This window comes from Somniosus microcephalus, chromosome 11 (assembly GCF_052327205.1).
Source record: "Somniosus microcephalus isolate GS21.2 chromosome 11, FLI_Smic_1.0, whole genome shotgun sequence".
Lineage (NCBI taxonomy): Eukaryota > Metazoa > Chordata > Chondrichthyes > Squaliformes > Somniosidae > Somniosus > Somniosus microcephalus.
The window spans coordinates 93,801,649-93,823,749 of NC_140997.1; the positions used below are offsets into that span (position 1 = coordinate 93,801,649).

Here is a 22,101-nt window from a genome sequence, read left to right on the forward strand (position 1 = left end):
TCGCGCTCTTCCCCCCCCAGTCGCTCGCGCTCTTCCCCCCCCAGTCGCTCGCGCTCTTCCCCCCCCAGTCGCTCGCGCTCTTCCCCCCAGTCGCTCGCGCTCTTCCCCCCGTCGCTCGCGCTCTTCCCCCCCCGTCGCTCGCGCTCTTCCCCCCCCGTCGCTCGCGCTCTTCCCCCCCGTCGCTCGCGCTCTTCCCCCCCGTCGCTCGCGCTCTTCCCCCCCGTCGCTCGCGCTCTTCCCCCCCGTCGCTCGCGCTCTTCCCCCCCGTCGCTCGCGCTCTTCCCCCCCCAGTCGCTCGCGCTCTTCCCCCCCAGTCGCTCGCGCTCTTCCCCCCGTCGCTCGCGCTCTTCCCCCCCCAGTCGCTCGCGCTCTTCCCCCCCATTCGCTCGCGCTCTTCCCCCCCAGTCGCTCGCGCTCTTCCCCCCCAGTCGCTCGCGCTCTTCCCCCCCAGTCGCTCGCGCTCTTCCCCCCCAGTCGCTCGCGCTCTTCCCCCCCAGTCGCTCGCGCTCTTCCCCCCCCAGTCGCTCGCGCTCTTCCCCCCCAGTCGCTCGCGCTCTTCCCCCCCCAGTCGCTCGCGCTCTTCCCCCCCAGTCACTCGCTCTCCTTCCCCCCCAGTCGCTCGCTCTCCTTCCCCCCCAGTCACTCGCTCTCCTTCCCCCCCCCAGTCGCTCGCTCTCCTTCCCCCCCCCAGTCGCTCGCTCTCCTTCCCCCCCCCAGTCGCTCGCTCTCCTTCCCCCCCCCAGTCGCTCGCTCTCCTTCCCCCCCAGTCGCTCGCTCTCCTTCCCCCCCAGTCGCTCGCTCTCTCTCTCTCTTCCAACAACATGCCCTCGAAAAAGCCTCGGCACCACCGGGCACTCCAGCTAGTTATTTATAAACGGTGTCTGAATGCGCTTCAATAATGTGACGTCACATCCGCAGTAATTATATGCACGTTATTTGGGAACACCATAACCTCCAAGTTCCCCTCCAAGTCACACACCATCCTGACTTGGAAGTATATCGCCGATCCTTCATCGTCGCTGGGTCAAAATCCTGGAACTCCCTACCTAACAGCACTGTGGGAGTATCTTCATCACACGGACTGCAGCGGTTCAAGAAGGTGGCTCACCACCACCTTCTCAAGGGCAACTAGGGATGGGCAATAAATGCCAGCCTTGCCAGCAACGCCCACATCCCAGGAATGAATAAAAGAAAAAATTTGATTTGCATTTGTAGTGTATATGTGCAACTGTTAAAATATAGGCTGCTAAAAAGTCTTGCCTTGCTACGCGGCCTACATTTTCCATTCTGGCTACTTTGTTGTGCTCCCACCCCATGTGACCCCGGATTCGGTTTAGAAAATATAGTCACCCTAATCTCATGTTACTATCTGGTCTCTGGCCACAGAAACTGATGACTAATAATGTATCTCCCAATTTAATGGCTTTAAATTAAAATAGCAGCCATCCTGGTTCTATTATAATAGCAAAATGCTGCGGATGCTGGAAATCTGAAATAACAACAGAAAATGCTGGAAATACTCAGCAGGCCAGGCAGCATCCGTGGAGAGAGAAACAGGGTTAACGTTTCAGGTCTGGGACCCTTCATCAGAATTGGAAAAAGCTGGAAATGTAAGAGATTTTAAGCAGGTGCAGAGACAGGGGGGCCTCCCCTGGTGAAGGGTCCCAGACCTGAAACGTTAACCCTGTTTCTCTCTCCAGGGATGCTGCCTGGCCTGCTGAGTATTTCCAGCATTTTCTGTTGTTAATCCTGGTTCAATTGTTCCCTCCCTCTGCTTCACCATTGGCAGCCGTACCTTCAGCTGTCTCGATCCCAAGCTCTGGTATTCTCTCCCTAAACTCCATCTCTCTGGCTTTATGATGTCATCAGTGCCTGACTTGCGTATTTAAAGATGGACCCCGCCAGCTTTTGGGGATTCTGTTGGTTTAAGAGGAGTAAAACAAGGTTACACTGCAGTAGGAGTAAATTGGCACAGCAGGCAGTGGAAACCAGTTTTCTAACCAATCAGCAGGGGTGACTCATTTGGCTGTAAACAAACAAACAGTAAAAAAAGACAGAGCAAGCACTGAGTGCTAGTCAGCAGAGAGTGCTGTGAGTTTGGGTAAGTGTGAGTTAGGGTAAGTGGGGTGTTAGGTGCTCTTTACAAACTTTAACTCTGTGGGTTGTAGTTAATAAGGCCTTTCTGGTGCAGAGTGACTGTTGGTAAACCAGTTAACTGGTGTAATTAGAGGGATTGATTTAATTTAAATCCAATTAATTAAAGGGGATACTAGCATCTAAAATCAGGCAGAGGGTGTCCATAACTAACAATAAAAAATGTAATTAATTACATAGAATGGAGCAGGTGATGTGTTACTGTTGCGAGATGTGGGAGCCGGTGGACCCCATTGAGGCTCACGGTGATTGCGTCTGTGACAAGTGTCTGCTGCTACAGGAACTCCAGCTCCGTGTTGATGAGCTGGAGTCTGAGCTTCAGACACTGCGACACATCAGGGAGGGGGAGAAGTACCTGGACTCTGTGTTTCAGGAGGTGGTCACACCTATGAAGTTAATTAATTCAGATGTAGCCCATGGTCAGGGACAGAACGGTGTGACTACAAGTGAGGCAGGTACGGGGATCCAGGAGGTAGTGTTGGAGGAGCCACAGCCCTTGCTCTTGTCCAACAGGTTCGAGGTTCTTACTCCCTGTGGGGACAGGAGCAGGGACTGCAGGGAGGATGAGCAACCTGGCCACAGCACCGTGGAACGGGGGGCCATTCAAGAGGGGGGAGTAAATAGAAATGTTGTAGTGGTAGGGGATAGTATTATTAGGGGGATAGATAGAGTTCTCTGCAGCCAAGAGCGAGAGTCCCGAAGGCTGTGTTGCCTACCCGGTGCCAGGGTTAAGGACATCTCCTCTGGGCTGGAAAGAAACTTGCAGTGGGAGGGGGTGGATCCAGTTGTCGTGGTCCATGTTGGTACAAACGACGTAGATAGGACTAGGAAGCCGGTTCTGTTAAAGGAGTATGAGCAGCTAGGGGTCAAATTAAAAAACAGAACCTCAAGGGTAATAATCTCTGGATTATTACCTGAGCCACGAGCGAATTTGGCTAGGACAAATAAAATTAGAGAGTTAAATGCATGGCTCAAAGACTGGTGTGGGAGAAATGGGTTTTGCTTCCTGGGACACTGGCACCAATACTGGGGCAGGAGGGAGCTGTTCCGTTGGGACGGGCTTCACTTGGCCAGTGCTGGGACTAGAGTCCTGACGGATCATATAACTAGGGCTGTAGAGAGGGCTTTAAACTAACTAGTGGGGGGGAGGTTCCTAGAGAGCAAATAATAAAAATGACAACAGAGAAGGTCATAGACTTAGGTAGCAGTGGGGAAATTAAAAACCAGAGCGTGTCAGGAAGGTATGGAGTAAAAGGTAAAGTAATAAAAAGGGCAAAAGCAGGAACTAAGTGGCACAAAACATATTTGAAAGTTCTCTATCTGAATGCACGTAGCATTCGTAACAAAATAGATGAGTTAATGACACAAATAACTACATATGGGTATGATCTTGTGGCCATTACAGGAACATGGCTGCAGGGTGACAATGCCTGGGAATTAAACATACCAGGTTATTTAACGATCAGGAAGGACAGGCAGGAAGGAAGGGGAGGCGGGGTGGCTATGTTAATAAAGGAAGGAATCACTGTAATACAGAGAAATGATATTGGGTCAAAAGATCAGGATAATGAAACAGTTTGGGTGGAGATAAGGAATAATAAGGGGAAAAAACCACTAGTGGGTGTAGTCTATAGGCCTCCGAACAGTTGCAACTCTGTTGGACGGAGTATCAATCAGGAAATAGTTGAGGCTTGTAATAAGGGAACATCTATAATTATGGGGGATTTTAACTATCATATTAATTGGACAAATCAAATTGGGCAGGGCTGCCTTGAGGATGAGTTCATTGAGTGTATTAGGGATGGGTTTCTTGAGCAGTATGTAACTGAACCGACCAGGGGGCAAGCAACCTTAGATCTGGTCCTGTGTAACGAGACAGGATTAATTAAAAATGTCCTAGTAAAGGCTCCCCTTGGAATGAGTGACCATAACATGGTTGAATTCCATATTCAATTAGAGGGTGAGAAGGTTGGATCTCAAACAAGCGTGCTAAGCTTGAATAAAGGAGACTATGAAGGTATGACAGCAGAATTGAGTAGAGTGGATTGGGAAAATAGATTAAAGGGTAAGGCGATACATGATCAGTGGTGTACATTTAAGGAGTTATTTTACAACTTCCAAAAAATATATATTCCACTGAGAAGAAAAGGGTGTAAAAGAAGACAGCCATCCATGGCTAAGTAAAAAAATTAAGGATAGTATTCGACTAAAAACAAGGGCATATAAGGTAGCCAAATCTAGTGGGAGGTTAGAGGATTGGGAAAACTTTAAAAGACAGCAAAAAATAACAAAAAGATTGATTAAGAAAGGGAAGATAGATTATGAAAGTGTAATGAAATCTGTTTGTCTTGCCTGTATTCGTTCTTGCCTGTATTCGTTCTTGCCTGTATTCGTTTTGCACTCATGTATATTACCCTCCCCCACATGGTGTATAGTTTCACTTCCTCTTTCCTGACTAACCTGGAAGGTTCCAGGTCTTGGCTCTTGGCTCCACCCCTGACTTCTCTTACATAAAGATCCCTGGATCTGTATGACTCATTCCTGCGAGCCAGTCAGTGTGTTGAGATGTTAGCTCTGATCTTAGTGATTAAAAGCCAACTTGTTAAAGTCTATAACTTCTAGTTTTGTGGTTATTGAAGGCACATCAGAAAGTAAATTAGCAAAAAATATAAAAACAGATAGTAAGAGTTTTTATAGTTATATAAAAAGAAAAAGGGTGGCTAAAGTAAATGTTGGTCCCTTAGAGGATGAGACCGGGAAATTAATGGTGGGAAATATGGAGATGGCAAAAACACTGAATGAATATTTTGTATCGGTCTTTACAGTAGAGGACACTAAGAATATCCCAACATTGGACAAACAGGGGGCTATAGGGGGGAGGAGCTAAACACGATCAAAATCACTAAGGAAGTGGTACTCAGTAAAATAATGGGACTCAAGGCGGATAAATCACCTGGACCTGATGGCTTACATCCTAGGGTCTTGAGGGAAGTGGCAGTAGGGATTGTGGATGCATTAGTAATAATTTTCCAAAACTCCCTGGACTCAGCAAAGGTCCCGGCAGACTGGAAAACTACTAATGTAACACCCTTATTTAAAAAGGGCAGTAGACAGAAGGCTGGAAACTATAGACCGGTTAGCCTAACATCTGTGGTATGTAAAATTTTGGAGTCCATTATTAAGGAGACAGTAACAGGACATTTGGATAATCATAATTTAATAGGACAAAGTCAGCATGGTTTTATGAAGGGGAAGTCATGTTTGACAAATTTGCTGGAGTTCTTTGAGGAAGTAACATATAGGGTGGATAAAGGGGAACCAGTGGACGTAGTGTATTTAGACTTCCAAAAGGCATTTGACAAGGTGCCACACAAAAGATTATTGCTTAAGATAAAAAATCACGGGATTGGGGGTAATATTCTGGCATGGATAGAGGATTGGCTATCTAACAGAAGGCAGAGAGTTGGGATAAATGGTTCATTCTCAGACTGGCAATCAGTAACTAGTGGTGTTCCGCAGGGGTCAGTGCTGGGTCCCCAACTCTTTACAATCTATATTAACGATTTGGAGGAGGGGACCGAGTGTAACATATCAAAGTTTGCAGATGGGAGGGAAAGTAGTGAGTGAGGAGGACATAAAAAACCTGCAAGGGGACATAGACAGGCTAAGTAAGTGGGCAGAGATTTGGCAGATGGAATACAATACTGGAAAGTGTGAGGTTATGCACTTTGGCAGGAAAAATCGTAGAGCAAGTTATTATCTTAATGGCAAGAAACTGGAAAGTACTGAAGTACAAAGGGATCTGGGGGTCCTGGTGCACGAAACTCAAAAGGTTAGTATGCAGGTGCAGCAAGTGATTAAGAAGGCCAATGGAATGTTGGCTTTCATTGCTAGGGGGATAGAATATAAAAATAGGGAGGTATTGCTTCAGTTGTACAAGGTATTGGTGAGACCGCACCTGGAATACTGCATACAGTTTTGGTGTCCATACTTAAAAGACATACTTGCTCTCGAGTCAGTACAAAGAAGGTTCACTCAGTTAATCCTGGGGATGGACATATGAGGAGAGGTTGAGTAGATTGGGACTCTACTCATTGGAGTTTAGAAGAATGAGAGGCGATCTTATTGAAACATATAAGATTGTGAAGGGGTTGGATCGGGTGGATGCGGGGAGGATGTTCCCGATGATGGGTGAAACTAGAAGGCATAGTCTTAGAATAAGGGGCTGCTCTTTCAAAACTGAGATGAGGAGGAACTACTTCACTCAGAGGGTGGTAGGTCCATGGAATATGCTGCCCCAAAAAGCTGTAGAAGCTACATCATGACATAAATTTAAAACAGAAATAGACAGTTTCCTAGAAGTAAAGGGAATTAAGGGTTACGGGGAGCGGGCAGGAATTTGGATATGAGTCTAGGTTCGGATCGGACATGGCCCTGTGAGTAGCGGAGCGGGCCCAGGGGCCGTGTAGCCTGATCCTGCTCCTATTTCGTGTGTCTAATTCTGTTAGATTCAGGAGATGGTTCTGTGATAGTAGATTGGCGGTTAGGATCAGATCAGCCATGATCTTATTGAATGGCGGAGCAGGCTCGAGGGGCCGATTGGCCTACTCCTGCTCCTATTTCTTATGTTCTTAGCTTCAGGCGGGTGTCCTTAGTGCCTGCAATTTAAAAAAGTTGTATTTATACAGCGCCTTTCACAACCTCAGGACACCCCAAAGCGCTTTACAGCCAATGAAATACTTTTTGAAGTGTAGGATCTGTTGTAATGTAGGAAATGCGGCAGCCAATTTGCGCACAGCAAGCTTCCACAAACAGCAATGTGATAATGGCCAGATAATTTTTTTTTTTTTTTTTTTTTTTAAAAGAGATGTTGATTGAGGGATAAATATTAGCCAGGACACCAGGATAACTCCCCTGCTCTTCAAAATAGTGCCATGGGATCTTTCATCCAAAAGATGGCACCTCTGACAGTGCAGCACTCCCTCAGCACTGCACTGGAGTGTCAGCTTAGATTTTTGTGCTCAAGTCTCTGGAGTGGGACTTGAACCCACAACCTTCTGACTCAGAGGCAAGAGTGCTGCCACCTGAGCCACAGTTGTCATCCCATTTAAAATTGCAGTTGGCCAGATCAGACAGGAACGGAGTGGGTAAGACCCACACTTCATTTTAACTGCTCTCCCCGTCCAGTTTCCGTTGTGCGGGCGGGAGGGGGTGGGTAAAACCCCCCCCATTAATGTCATCTTTATTTTTGAGGTAACCCAGTCTTTGGTACTTTCTGTTATGAAAGAATAAAGATATTTAAATAATTCAATAGTCAAGAGATTCAAAACAATAAAAATAATTTATTCTTGCCAAGCACATCCACATAGAAACTGTGTAAAGCTTCTCCCTGCTGAGATAAGTGCCTGCCGATTTGCACTGTAATCATTGTACAACCCATACTGGTGCCAAGCTAAGATCATGATGACATTTAACATTAAAGAGACAACATATTTCATGGAAAATGTTTGTTAAACCGTAGTTTTTTGTTGATTGCATGAGGAGAGAGAAGTGCCTTGTGTCATCACCATCTGCCAGTGGCCCAGAGCTGCATTTCAATCAGTTGTGCATTTGTAGTTGGGCAAAGGCAGTGCCTCTTTTCATTATGTAAAAGACTGTTTTTTCCATGGTTCAGTAAAGTCTGCAGGCTTTCTTGGGATATGGTACTTTAGTTACACATTGCATGGTACTTGTACTTAGGCAGTCAGGATCATACAGAGATGAATACATTGTGTTCACACTAGGTATTCAGATTTGTCAGGGTCATTCAATGATGGTTTGGGATGAGCAGGTTGAGAGTGTTACTGCAAGCAGGATTTGGACGGTATGCAGCGTTTTGGGCTACTTGGGCCGGGCAGGAGACTTCCTCAAACAATGGCCCTGAGATCTCTTCAGCTACTGAGAGAGGAATTGACACCTCAGTGCCTTGCACAACCTGTGCATTAATTGCTGGAACTGGCAAAAGTTGCCTTGTCCACATTTGCGGTACTGCACCCCTGCAGTAGGTTGCACCTTCTTGGTGCTGGGTGAGTTTATGGCCCATGAGGGGACCTTTCTGCTGTTGGGTGGAGATCGTCAGGTGAATTGTTAGACTGAGGCCTCGCCTGCCTGTTGACATTAAAGAGCCCACGGCACCATTTGAAAAGAAGCAAGAAAGTTCTCTCAATGTCCTCCCTCAACCAATAGCACCAAAATGGTCATTCATCAATGTGAGACGCTGATCCCACAAAACTGCTGCATACCTAACAGTCATTGCACCTTAAGGTCATTAATTATCTAGAGTGCATTGAGATGCTTTGGTGCGTTAAGGTGCGAAAGGTAAGTATTAAGCAGACGTGGGGTGGGGTCTGAGGGGACAGCAAGGCCCATCATGGGCCTGGTAACCTCTTGGTCCTACGTCCAGAGGCACTGGAGGCAGCTATAAACTAGTGACACGATGCTGCTATTCAGTCAGACGCGTCACTGTGTTGTGCGTTTGTAGGCAAGATCAAGTTCGACAAATATGTTTTTGCAACGGCAGTGCCCCTTTGACTTGTAACTGTCCTGCACATATTCTCCCCACCTCCGTGCTTTGTAAACATAACTCAAGTATCCGAGTATGCTGTACCGATGTCTCCTTTTGGTGAAGGACAATGCAGTGAAATAGCATGAAGCTGCTTTTCTTAAACCCATAACCATAAAACGGCAGAATTACATGCAATCAATAATTATAATAAAAACCCACATTGTCTGCAAAAAATATAAAAAGTGCTATTAAACTCAGCCAGGTGCCTGCGATAATAGTACCACAGGCAGCCGATGCAGATTAACACAGACCCGCTACATTATCATTCACAAAGGGCATTCACGCAATGATAAAATAAGGAAGAAGAACTCCCAAGCATTCTGCACAGACACTAAAGGAAGACATTTGACATTTAGTAAACAATAACTGTCTTTTTTTTTAAATGACTTTGACAATGGGCCGTGTGTAGGTCGAAGGTTCATTCCTCCATCATGGCCCAAGCTTCCTCTGCCTGCTGGTAATACTGATTGGCGAGTCTGCCCTTCATGTCCGCCATTGCTGTGTCGGCTGCTTCTGTGAAGAGGTCTCCTGCACACAGCAGCATGCAAAGCACATGGTTAAACGGTGAAACCGGTGAAATATTCACTTACAGCCACTTCTCCTCCCCAGCCCAATTAAATTCACCATGTGTCCCCTGATCGTCATCGCCATCAGTTGTCATGACCCCTGTGGCCTAATGCCCCGCCCACATCCACTGTCTGGGTTCTGGTAAAGAAAGGCCACTGAGGTGAGAGCCAAGCGAAGGGTCAGCGCCTGTGAAACCACACCCCGGCAACACTTAGAGTGTTGATGAGAGAAAGAGTCAGGCTGTGGGGGAAGGGGAAGAGTCACTCAACAACTGCGGTTTAACACACAACTATTAACAGTCCCAGCAAACAGTGGCTGTTGCATTCAGACATGAATGAGGTGACAACAGTAACATCAGGAGCCTGAACAATGAAACACAAGGTTAATTTGACCACAAGCAGGTTAATTTGATCCAATAACACAACCTATTCTTCTGTAACCATTTACACCTCCTCTGGACCCATCTTTTCTTTCTTTACCTGTCCCATTACCTCTCACTTTTGCCTTGTACCATCATTAGTTTTGTCATTTAATCTCTCCTGCCCTCCACGCTATCACAGACCTTCCCTTTGGTTCTAGCATCTTCTGGTTCTGGTGAAAGGTCATCGCCCTGAAACATTAACTCTCTCCACAGATGCTGCCTGACCCACTGAGTGGTTGTAACACAACCTGTACATCGCTAGAGGCAAACGAGGCCCTCTACCTCCCACTGCTGCCGGCAAGAATCAGACAGACGCATAACCCTCGCCAAATATACAGCCAGCCAGCAGGAACCACAGGCAGTTGCCCGGGCAACACCAGGAATGCAAGAGGGACGAGGCAGAGGAGCAGGGATGGGGCCTCGCGTTTTGGCCAGCTCTTCAAACTTGCGTTCTACCGGGTATTGATTACGCGCACTTTTACAGATCTGCAGGTTGGGGCCACCAGCAAGGTTTGTTACTTCAAGAAAAACTTCATGTTCACAACAAAGATTATAATCTCCAATATAAAAAGAACAGCAAATGCTGGAACTCTGAAGCAGACAGACCTTGCTGGAAATACACAGCATCAGGAAGGTGAATGGAGGGGGATCACCAACTAAGGAGGGTCTACAGCAGAACCTGGATCTGCTAGAGTCGTACTGTCAGACCTGGGCCCTGACAATAAACCCCCAAAAAACCAAAGTCCTTGTGTTCCAGCAAAGATCCAGACATCAGGGACCCAGAATAAATTTCACACTAGGAACAACTAAAATTGAACAAACCACTAACTACACATACTTGGGCTTAAAAATCAGTTCTACGGGAAATTTTCATCTGGCTGTGAATGAACTGAAAGAGAAAGCAAGAAGGGCTTTCTATGCCATTAAAAAATCAATCCAAATAGAAATCCCAAATAGCATTTGGCTCAAAATTTTCAAATCAGTAATTGAACCAATTGCACTCTATTGCAGTGAGGTGTGGGGACCACTAACACAACAAGAATTTGCAAAATGGGACAAACACCCAATTGAGATCCTACATGCAGAATTCTGTAAAAGTATCCTCCGGACTCAAAGGAAAACCGTAAACAATGCATGCAGGGCAGAACTAGGCCAATATCCATTAATAATTACTATCCAAAAAAGAGCCACCAAATTTTGGAAACACCTAAAAATGAGCAACCCCCACTGCTATCATTACGAAGCCCTGAAATGCCAAGAGAGGATCATAAAGAAGAATACCCTCAGTCAACTAGTCCTGGGACTCAGTGAAGTAACTACTAACACTACTAACAATAACCAGCCCCAGGACAGTAACATCATAGCACAGAGAATTCGACCCAACACAATTGTCACTAAGCAAAAGGAAAAATATCTGTCATATTGGGCAGAAACAACAAAAACCCAAAACAAACTCAATTGCTACTTGGCCCTAAACAGACAATACAACATGGCTGAATACCTGACCACGGTAAAAGATAGCAAATTGAGAAAAACCGTGACTATGTACAGACTTAGTGAGCATAGCCTGGCTATCGAAAAAGGCAGACACAGACAGACCTGGCTGACAAGAGAGAACAGGATATGCTCTCACTGCAGTCAGGGAGTGGTGGAGACAGAGATGCACTTCCTCACAGCTTGTGGAAAATATCAGGGCATAAGGGAGAATTTCCACCCAAAATTCACAAAAATATGCCCTGAATTCAGAAATTTGAATGACGACCAAAAACTCCCATACCTACTAGGGGAACAGAGAAATTGTGTAACCTTAGCGGCACACTATGTTACAGCTTGCCATAAACAGCGGGACAACCATTAAATCTAAGAAAAGAGTATATAAAAATTATATGAATGTATATTTATACACTCAGGGATATATCTGTTTATACACTGTATGGATAGATCTGCGTTTATGTGTTCAACCATAAATGTTTTTCGATGCTTTGGCAACATAAGATGTACCTTGTCATGCCAATAAAGCGATTTGAATTGAATTGAGAGGGATCGCTTTGGGTGTAGACTCTGCTGCAGAGCTCAGACTGGTTCTGAAGACAGGTCCAGACCCTATACCTTACTGCTATCTGGTCAGGAAAGCTTCTCTTGTAATCCTAAACTGGGCTGGGACCTCTGCTGATATTGTCAAATACGTACTAGGCCGCACAAAGTCCCAATGAGCCCCACGTTTGACGACAACTTGCATTTATGTAGCATCTTTAACGTAGTAAAATGCCAAAGGCGTTTCACAGGGGCGATTATCAAATAAAATTTGACACCGAGCCACCTAAGGAAATATCAAGACAGGTGAGCACAAGCTTGGTCAAAGAGGTAGGTTTTAAGGAGCGTCTTAAAGCAGGAGAGAGAGGTAGTGAGGCAGAGAGGTTCAGGGAGGGAATTCCAGAGCTTAGGGCCCAGGCAGTTGACGGTGCGGCCGCCAATGGTGGGGCGATGGATGCGCAAGAGGTCAGAATTGGAGGAGCGCAGAGATCTCGGAGCGTTGTAGGGCTGGAGGAGGCCTGTAATCTAAGTTTAAGATAAAGTGTCTTAAGAGTACAAAATAGCAGTCAGACAGACACACAGCTCTGATTCTATGACTGAAATTGTTCGTCATTCATTAAAACGAACCAGGTGTCAGTCAGTGGCTTTTTTTAAGATTATTTCCTGCTAGCTTTATTTGGTAAATGTGGATTTATTTATTCCACCTGCTTTCTGTGGGTCTGGCTCCACACCAAACCCTCCTGTCATGTGGATCTCTGCCTCTCGAGCAAGAAGGCAATACTTAGGTTCGTCCCTTGTGCCATCGTACTCTCCACCTTCATCGTAATCGGACATATTCAGAGCAGCGCTGTACCAGTGTAAAGCTTCCTTCCAGTCTCGAGTCCTGCAATGCCAATGGGGGAAAGCTGTTACATTTACACATGGATAACAACATAACATAAGAAATAGGAGCAGGAGTCAGCCATTCGGTCCCTCGAGCCTGCTCCGCCATTCAATAAGATCATGTCTGATCTGTGACCTCAACTCCACTTTCCCGCACTATCCTCATATCCCTTGATTCCCTTAATATCCAAAAATTTATCGCTCTCTGTCTTGAATATCCTCAACGACTGAGCCTCCACAGCCCTCTGGGGTAGAGAATTCCAAAGATTCACCACCCTGTGTGAAGAAATTTCTCATCATCTCAGTCCTAAATGGACGACCCCTTATTCTGAGATTGTGACACCTGGTTCTAGACTCCCCAGCCAGGTGAAACATCCTCCCTGCATCTACCCTGTCAAGCCCTGTAAGAATTTTGTATGTTTCTAAACTCCAGAGAATATAGGCCTAGTCTACTCAATCTCTCCTCATCGGACAAACCCCCATCCCAGGAATCAGTCTGGTGAACCTTCGTTGCACTCCCTCTATGGCAAGTATATCCTTCCTTAGGTAAGGAGACCAAAACTGTACACAATACTCCAGGTGTGCTCTCACCAGGGCCCTATATAACTGCAGTGGATATGGAGGCTGTGATGACCAAACGGACCCTAGAGTTGCCCCCCAACCAGAGCACTGTCCAGTGTGATGCTGACCCAAAGGCCAGGAAGTTCCTGGGCTTCAAAGAATGTTACAGCACAGAAGGAGGCCATTCAGCCTGTGCCAGCTTGTTGAAAGTACTATCTAATTAGTCCCACTCCCCAGCTTTTTCCTCATAACCCTGCAAATTAATCCACTTCAAGTTACATGTCCAATTGCCTTTTGAAAGTTCCTATGGAATCTGATTGCACCATCCTTTCAGGTACTGCATTCCATATCTTAACAACCCCGTGTGAAAAAAATTCTCCTCATTTCCGCTCTAGATCTTGTGTCAATTTTTTAAAATCTATGACCTCTGGTTACTGACTCACTTGCCAGAGGAAACAGTTTCTCCCTGCTCGCTCCATCAAAACCCCTCATGATTTTGAGCACCTCCATTAAATCTCTCCTTAACCTTCTCTGCTGTAAGGAGAAAAATCCCAGATTCTCCAAGGTTTGATGCCCAATTTGTGGTGAGTATTTAAATCCCTCCATGGCCTCGCCCCTCCCTATCTCTGTAACCTTTTCCAGCCCTACAAACCTCCGCGATATCTGCGTTCCTCCAACTCTGGCCTTGTGAATTTACCACTTCCAACGCTCCACCACTGGCGGCCGTGCCTTCAACCGTCTAGGCCCCAGGCTCTGGAATTCCTTCCCTAAACCTCTCCGATTCTCCCCTCCTCCCCCACCATTAAGACGCACCTTAAAACCCACCACTTTGACCAAGCTTTTAGTCACCCCATCCAGTATCTCCTGCTTTGGCTTGGCATCCATTTTTGTCATTATGCCATGGGAGGTTTTATTGCATTAAAGACACTATATAAATGCAAGTTGTTGCATTAACTGATCCCAGGTGATGCTGTAGTTAAGAGCTATGAATTGCTGCAGTGCCCCTGGTCTAGGGGACAGGACAGGGGGGGGGGGGGGAAATCAGCCTAGGCTCATGTTTTTGATTGCTGTTAAGCAGCCCCAGCTGACAAGTGCACGGACATGAGGAGAGGAGAGGATCAAGTTTGCCTGTTCGCTCTCTGTGGTAAACCACTTTTATCGTTCACTATCGTTACACTATAGTTATCACTGTTATATTGTTATCACTGTTCTCACTGTTGTATCACTATACGAGGTCGCCTCTTGTCACACTGTTATACCTGGGCTGACCATCACTGACTCCGCCCATGGCTCCACCTACCTGCCCAGGTATAAAGGTAGTCGACTGGCTGGTATTCCTCCTTGCTGGATCCGATCACCCATGAGGGTGGGCTCTGTTATTTAGTCAATAAAAACCTATAGTTACTTTCCTAACTCGTCGCTTTTCATTGGACGAATTGATAGGTATATCAATTTTATTGACTAAATTTTAAGATGTCTCATCCAGATGCCCCGCCACAACAGCCACAGCAGCCTTCAGACGCCGAGCCGCAACAATCACAACAGCCGGCTTGGCTGCGAGCCCTCAGACCACCGTACCTGGATCTAAATCCACGGGCAGCGAACGCAGCCCTTGACTTCGATCACTGGCTGGGCTGCTTTGAAGCCTACCTGGAAGAGTCCAACGTGCCTCAGAGATCCAAGCTAAGAGTTCTGAACGCCCAACTGAGCCCTAAAGTATTCGCGCTCATCCGGGACCTTAAAACATACGAGGACGCCATCAACCGGCTGAAAAGACAGTACCAAACCCCGGTAAACCCCATGTATACCAGGCACCTCCTAAGGTCCCGCCCGCAACTGCCAGGGGAGCCGGTGGAGGAATTTTTACGGGTGCTACAAGCACTCGGCAGAGACTGTAACTTTAAAGCAGTAACGGCGGCAGAAAATACGGAAGACAACGTCCGCGATGCCTTCGTGAAAGGCCTACGGTCCGACTACTCACGGCAGCGATTACTGGAAGCAAAGGACCTCGACCTGGACAAAGCTGCAGCCCTCGCTCTCTCCCTGGAGGTGGCCCATCGGGACCAGGAGGCGTTCTCCAGGTACTGTTCGCGACCCTGGGACTCGGGCCCGACCCCTACCGCAATACCCTTCACCGCGCCGCCCCCGGGACCTACCTCAGCGTCGGCGTCCCGGACCCGATCGGGACCGCCACCCCCGGTACCGGCTCCGACATCGGACCCCCGCGGCTGCTTTTTCTGCAGCCAGGAGAAACACCCGAGGTCGCGCTGCCCAGCTAGGAACTCCACCTGCTCAACCTGCAGGAAGAAAGGCCACCTTGCTAAGGCCTGCAGAAGTGGATCTTCAGAGGCCAGCAGTGCCTCATGCGAACTGTGGGGGCGGCCATCTTCCTTCAAGGCAACAGAGGCCAGCATCCCCACACGTGAGTCATGGGGCGGCCATCTTTGATCAAGGCAACCGACCCCAATAGTGCCTCATGTGAGTTATGGGGGCAGCCATTTTGTCCAACCTCGTGGGAGACGCCATTTTACCCACCACGCTCGACTGCCACTGTGCCTCCAGACCCGACGACCGCCTCACCCGCAGACGACAACGACTCGCTCAGCTACACACTAGCCTCCGTCACTCTGGATCAAGCCCGCCCGCATCACCTGTCCAAGTCGATGATGGACATCAAAGTAAACGGCCACGCCACGACCTGCCTGTTCGACAGCGGAAGCACGGAGAGCTTCATCCACCCAGACACGGTGAGCCACTACTCCCTCCCCGTCCTGCCAACGCGCAACCGAATCTCGATGGCATCAAGGTCCCACGCCACGGACATCAGCGGCTACGGTGTTGTGACCCTGTCGGTTAAGGGTACGGAGTATAAAAACTTTAAACTCCTCGTCCTCCCCCAGCTCTGCGCTGCCGTCCTACTAGGGCTGGACTTCCAATCCCACCTCCAAAGTGTCACCCTAGCATACAGTGGACCCCTCCCCCCACTCATAGTCGACAACCAGCGGATGTTAAACCGCCCACCGCGTAACACCTGCAGCCTATCCACCCTCAAGGTCCCGCCACCTTCCCTGTTCGCTAACCTAACCCCCGACTGCAAACCCGTCGCTACCAAGAGCAGGCGGTACAGCGCCGGGGACAGGGCCTTCATTAGCTATGAGGTGCGGCGCCTCCTGAAAGAGGGCATCATCGAGGGGAGCAGCAGCCCCTGGCGTGCCCAGGTCGTGGTCGTTAAGACCGGCGATAAAAATCGCTTGGTCATCGACTACAGCCAGACCATAAACAGGTACACCCAGCTGGACGCATACCCCCTTCCCCGCATATCTGACATGGTCAATCAGATTGCACAATACCGAGTATTCTCGACCATCGACCTTAAGTCGGCCTACCACCAACTCCCTATCAGCCCGGAGGACCGCCAGTATACCGCCTTCGAGGCGAACGGGCGCCTCTACCACTTCCTTAGGGTCCCCTTCGGTGTCACCAACGGGGTGTCGGTCTTCCAAAGGGAGATGGACCGGATGGTCGACCAGAACGGACTGCAGGCCACGTTCCCTTATCTAGATAACGTCACCATCTGCGGCCGCGACCGGCAGGACCATGATGTGAATCTGGAGAAATTCCTCCGTACGGCCCAACGGCTGAACCTCACCTACAATAAGGAGAAATGTGTGTTTAACACCTCACGCCTTGCTATCCTCGGCTGTGTAGTAGAGAACGGAGTCATCGGCCCCGACCCCGAAAGAATGCGCCCCCTCATGGAGCTACCCCTCCCCCACTGTCCTAAGGCACTTAAGAGAACCCTGGGACTCTTCGCCTACTATGCCCAATGGGTGCCCAATTATGCGGACAAAGCCAGACCCCTCATGAAGTCCACATCCTTCCCCCTCACGGAGGAGGCGTGCGCGGCCTTCTCCCTCATTAAGGGAGACATAGCCAAGGCCACAATGCACGCAGTGGATGAGTCCATCCCCTTCCAAGTGGAGAGCGATGCATCCGACTTCGCCCTAGCCGCTACCCTTAACCAGGAGGGGAGGCCGGTGGCCTTCTTCTCAAGGACCCTACAGGGCCCTGAGATCCGACACTCGTCGGTCGAGAAGGAAGCCCAGGCGATCGTGGAGGCGGTACGACCTGGAGGCATTACCTGGCAGGCAAACGATTTACCCTCCTCACCGACCAGCGTTCGGTCGCTTTCATGTTTAATAACAAGCTGAGGGGCAAAATCAAGAATGACAAGATCTTGAGGTGGAGAATCGAGCTATCCACCTACGATTATGAGATCTTGTACCGGCCAGGTAAGCTGAACGAACCCCCTGATGCTCTTTCACGAATTACATGCGCCAGCGCGCATATTGATAGACTTCAGACCCTCCACAACGACCTCTGCCACCCCGGGGTCACCAGACTTTACCATTTCATTAAGGCCCGCAACCTGACCTACTCCATCGAGGAGGTCAGGACCATGACCAGGAACTGCCAGACCTGTGCCGAGTGCAAACCGCACTTCTATAGGCCGGACAAAGCAAGCCTGATCAAGGCCACCCGCCCCTTCGAGCGCCTGAGCATCGACCTTAAGGGGCCCCTACCGTCATCCGACCGTAATGTGTACTTCCTCAACATCGTTGATGAGTACTCCCGTTTCCCCTTTGCCTTCCCCTGCCCAGACATGACCAGTACCACGGTCATTAAATGCCTGAACGAACTCTTCGCCTTGTTCGGGTTCCCGAACTATATACATAGTGACCGGGGCTCCTCCTTCATGAGCGAGGAACTCCGCCAGTTCCTACTAGCGAGAGGTATTGCAGCAAGCAGGACCACCAGCTACAACCCCCGAGGGAACGGCCAGGTGGAAAGAGAGAACGCGACTGTCTGGAAGGCCGTCATCTTAGCCTTAAAGTCTAAGGGCCTCCCAACCTCCCGCTGGCAGGAAGTCCTCCCGACAGCGCTGCATTCCATCCGGTCACCACTATGCACTGCCGTTAACGCCACCCCCCATGAACGAATGTTTGTTTTCCCCAGGAAGTCGACTACGGGAACCACTCTACCAACCTGGCTGACCTCTCCGGGGCCCGTCCTGCTGCGAAAGCACGTGAGGGCCCATAAAACGGACCCCCTGGTCGAGATGGTGAACCTCCTGCACGCCAACCCCCAGTACGCCTACGTGGCTTACCCAGACGGGCGGGAGGATACTGTCTCCTTACGAGACCTCGCACCCTCGGGCACTCCGGAGACACCACCTTTACCCCCCCCCACCACCCCCCCAATTCCAGCCCAGGTAGACGGCATGCCGGAACCCCACGAGCCTTCGCCGACCACGCAGACACCAGCATTAACACCGGATAATGTAACACCGCCGCTGCGACGATCGGAGAGGCTTACGAGGCCTCCGGACAGACTGACATACCAGAACTGGTAGTACACTTCACCCCGCCGGACTCAAATCTAAAGAAGGGGTGAATGTGGTAAACCACTTTTATCGTTCACTATCGTTACACTATAGTTATCACTGTTATATTGTTATCACTGTTCTCACTGTTGTATCACTATACGAGGTCGCCTCTTGTCACACTGTTATACCTGGGCTGACCATCACTGACTCCGCCCATGGCTCCACCTACCTGCCCAGGTATAAAGGTAGTCGACTGGCTGGTATTCCTCCTTGCTGGATCCGATCACCCATGAGGGTGGGCTCTGTTATTTAGTCAATAAAAACCTATAGTTACTTTCCTAACTCGTCGCTTTTCATTGGACGAATTGATAGGTATATCACTCTCCATCTTTGAATAGCCCGTCAACTCACCGTTGAGTGTGACAGATGATGGTACCGGAGGGGGACCAGCCGTGCCCCATCCCCATAAGTCATCGGGTGTGGGGATGGTTAGGTTATTATTTGAATGGCAATAGATTGGGAGAAGGGGAAGTGCCAAGAGACCTGGGTGTCCTTGTGCACCAGTCGCTGAAGGCAAGCATGCAGGTGCAGCAGACGGTTAAGGCGGCAAATGGTATGTTGGCCTTCGTAGCAAGAGGGTTCGAGTACAGGAACAAGGATGTCTTGCTACAGTTGTACAGGGCCTTGGTGAGACCGCACCTCGAGTATTGTGTGCAGTTTTGGTCACCTTACCTGAGGAAGGACGTTCTTGCCATGGAGGGAGTGCAGCGAAGATTCACCAGGCTGATACCTGGGATGGCAGGAATGACGTATGAGGAGAGATTGTGTCGATTGGGCTTATACTCACTGGAGTTTAGAAGATTGAGAGGGGATCTCATCGAAACCTATAAAATTTTGTCAGGTCTGGACAGACTAGATGCAGGAAGGATGTTTCTGATAGCCGGGGAGTCCAGAACCAGGGGTCATAGTCTAAGGATAAGGGGTAAGCCATTTAGGACTGAAATGAGGAGGAATTTCTTCACCCAGAGAGTGGTGAACCTGTGGAATTCTCTGCCACAGAGGGCTAGTTCATTAAATATATTCAAGAAAGAGTTGGATATATTTCTTGAAGCTAAAGGGATCAAGGGATACGGGGAAAAGGCAGGGACAGGGTACTGAATTTGGATGATCAGCCATGATCACATTGAATGGCGGAGCAGGCTCAAAGGGCCGAATGGCCTACTCCTGCTCCTATCTTCTATGTTTCTATGTTACGTTACATAAACAATTGTTTCTTTTCTATAGAGTCTTGAACCATGAATTGGTTAAATGGAGGAAGCACATGAATGGTCACTGTATTTCCTGAAACCACACAGGAAAGTTCACAGTTCAGCAGATTTTCTCTTTGCTTACATACACTCGTCCCGATGGTCGAACACAAAGGCAGGGAATTTTCTTGGAGCCGTTCTTGCTCTGCTGCTCAAACGACACCAACTGTGCGGCGGTAACCCTGTTTAAGCCCAGACGCGGGGTTTCCAGCGCACTTCCGACAACGGCAATGGAGCGAGAGCAAAGGAAATTCCCAGCCCAGGTGTGTGAAAGATGTTCAACAGCTCTTCTTAACGATAACACTTTATAGAATGGCCTCATCAGCATTCCTTTCCTTTCCTGCATTTTAACTGATAGATTGAACAATTCTTGCTTTATAGAAAGATCTGTTTGATCAGGTCTGTATCCTTTAACACTGCCGAATGAAAAGGACGCCTCCCTTCTCACGGCTCTGCACTCTCAGCTTTAGTTTCTTGTTTTACTATTGGCCGCTGTCCATCAGTTACTGCCCTACCCTCTGATTCATTCACCACCCACCTCCTTTACTGTTGGGGTACGGTTTCACAGGCACTGCACCCCCTCGAGTACCTCACTCAAGAGATCAGTTTTCAAACACAAGTCCAGATAGGGAGCGCTGGCAGACTATTCGACCATAGAAGGCATCACGGTGACCCTATCCTCAGTGATCACATGCCCACAGTTTCTAGCAAATTTATATACATAATTTAAATATGTTATATATAAACAAGAGTATATGAATATTAATTAAACTCAATACTAATATCTTCCTGGTGAGGCTCCTTCAATACAAGGAACAAAGTAACAGTCATAAAAACATTCGCTACAAAAGGTTAGCAAGCTCTCTGCCCTTGCTGCACTCATTAATAGACAAGAGCCTTTTTGCAAAAGCCGACAACAAAGATGGAGAAAGAAACGCTGCACCTGTCGGGACTCAGATTTACGGCAGTATCAAAGGCTCGAGCTGCGAGAATCATGGACGGACGATCTCCTGCTTCTGCACCCATCAGCAAGTAGTCAAAGCCACTCTTCCGGATCTGTTCAGTATCCTGTTCATAGTTAAGGCAAAATTATGCATTTAATTTAATTGCTGATCTATACTTAATTTACATAGAATTACATCGAGTTTACAGCACAGAAACAGGCCATTCGGCCCAACTGGTCCCGTGCCGATGTTTATGCTCCACACGAGCCTCCTCCCACCCCTCTTCATCTCACCCAATCAGCATATCCTTCTATTCCCTTCTCCCTCATGTGCTTATCTAGCTTCCCCTTAAATGTATCTATGGTATTCGCCTCAGCCACTCCCTGTGGTAGCGAGTTCCACATTCTCACCACTCTCTGGGTAAAGAAGTTTCTCCTGAATTCCCTATTGGATTTATTAGTGACTATCGTATATTTATGGCCCTAGTTTTGGTCTCCCCCACAAGTGGAAATATCTTCTCTACCTTAGTGTAGAGTCAGTGGCTTCAGATGGGGAGGAGAAGGGTTGGGTGAAAGGAACTTTACAGTCGCAGCCAAACCCCACAAAAAACAGCACAGAAGGAAATAGTTTCTGAGGTAGAAAAAAGATACCCAGCAGCAATTAACATCTTGTGTAAATATTCTTTTTTTAAGAAACAATGCATGTTGCCAGAGGGGAAAGTTCCATTTCTGCACTCCAGTGGACAACACTGCTTTACCAATATCTTGTTGTTGATAGAATAATCAGACATACCTCCACAGTGACGTCTGTCAGGATGTGATGAGGCAACTGCAGATAGATTAGGCCAAGGGCGGCAATTGCTTCCAGTTCCCCACAGAGGGCAGCGTGTTCGAGATGAAAGATTGCAGACTCGCGATCCCACTCTTCCAGTTTATCGCAGAATCGACCGGCCTCGTGATAACGTACCATAGCCAAGTGCACCTGCACGGGCAATGTAATTAGTTATCCTGTGATTTAGTGAGACAGGAGATAAGCAGAGAAAAACAGGGGGTATGGGGAGAAAGTGGGCAGTGGGATTAGTTATGGATTGTTCCAGCGAAGAGCCGGCACAGACACGATGGGCCAAATGACCTCCTTCTGTGCTGTAAACTTCTACAACTGTCCCATACACACAAGCTAAAACAATTACAATTAAATATGAGGAAGGAAAGTCATCTAACTCAAGGTGAACTGTACTTCCT

General features: G+C 48.3%; 1 protein-coding gene across 15 annotated transcripts in view; it reads right to left on the reverse strand.

Moving 5' to 3' along the window:
* Positions 1-7,476: 7,476 nt before the first annotated feature.
* Positions 7,477-22,101, reverse strand: part of eef2k (eukaryotic elongation factor 2 kinase) — a 69,743-nt gene continuing 55,118 nt past the window's right edge. For 14 of the 15 annotated variants that reach the window (XM_086001064.1, XM_086001065.1, XM_086001063.1 and 11 more), the window contains 4 exons: positions 21,653-21,841; positions 20,860-20,984; positions 12,485-12,663; positions 7,477-9,286 (listed from right to left, as the gene is read on the reverse strand). In XM_086001064.1, the coding sequence (XP_085857190.1) occupies positions 9,177-9,286; positions 12,485-12,663; positions 20,860-20,984; positions 21,653-21,841 (603 nt within the window). In that variant the 3' untranslated portion in view covers positions 7,477-9,176. Of the gene's footprint in view, positions 9,287-12,484; positions 12,664-15,874; positions 16,070-20,859; positions 20,985-21,652; positions 21,842-22,101 lie in introns of those variants that run through there. The other variant, XR_015079984.1, reaches the window with a different exon arrangement.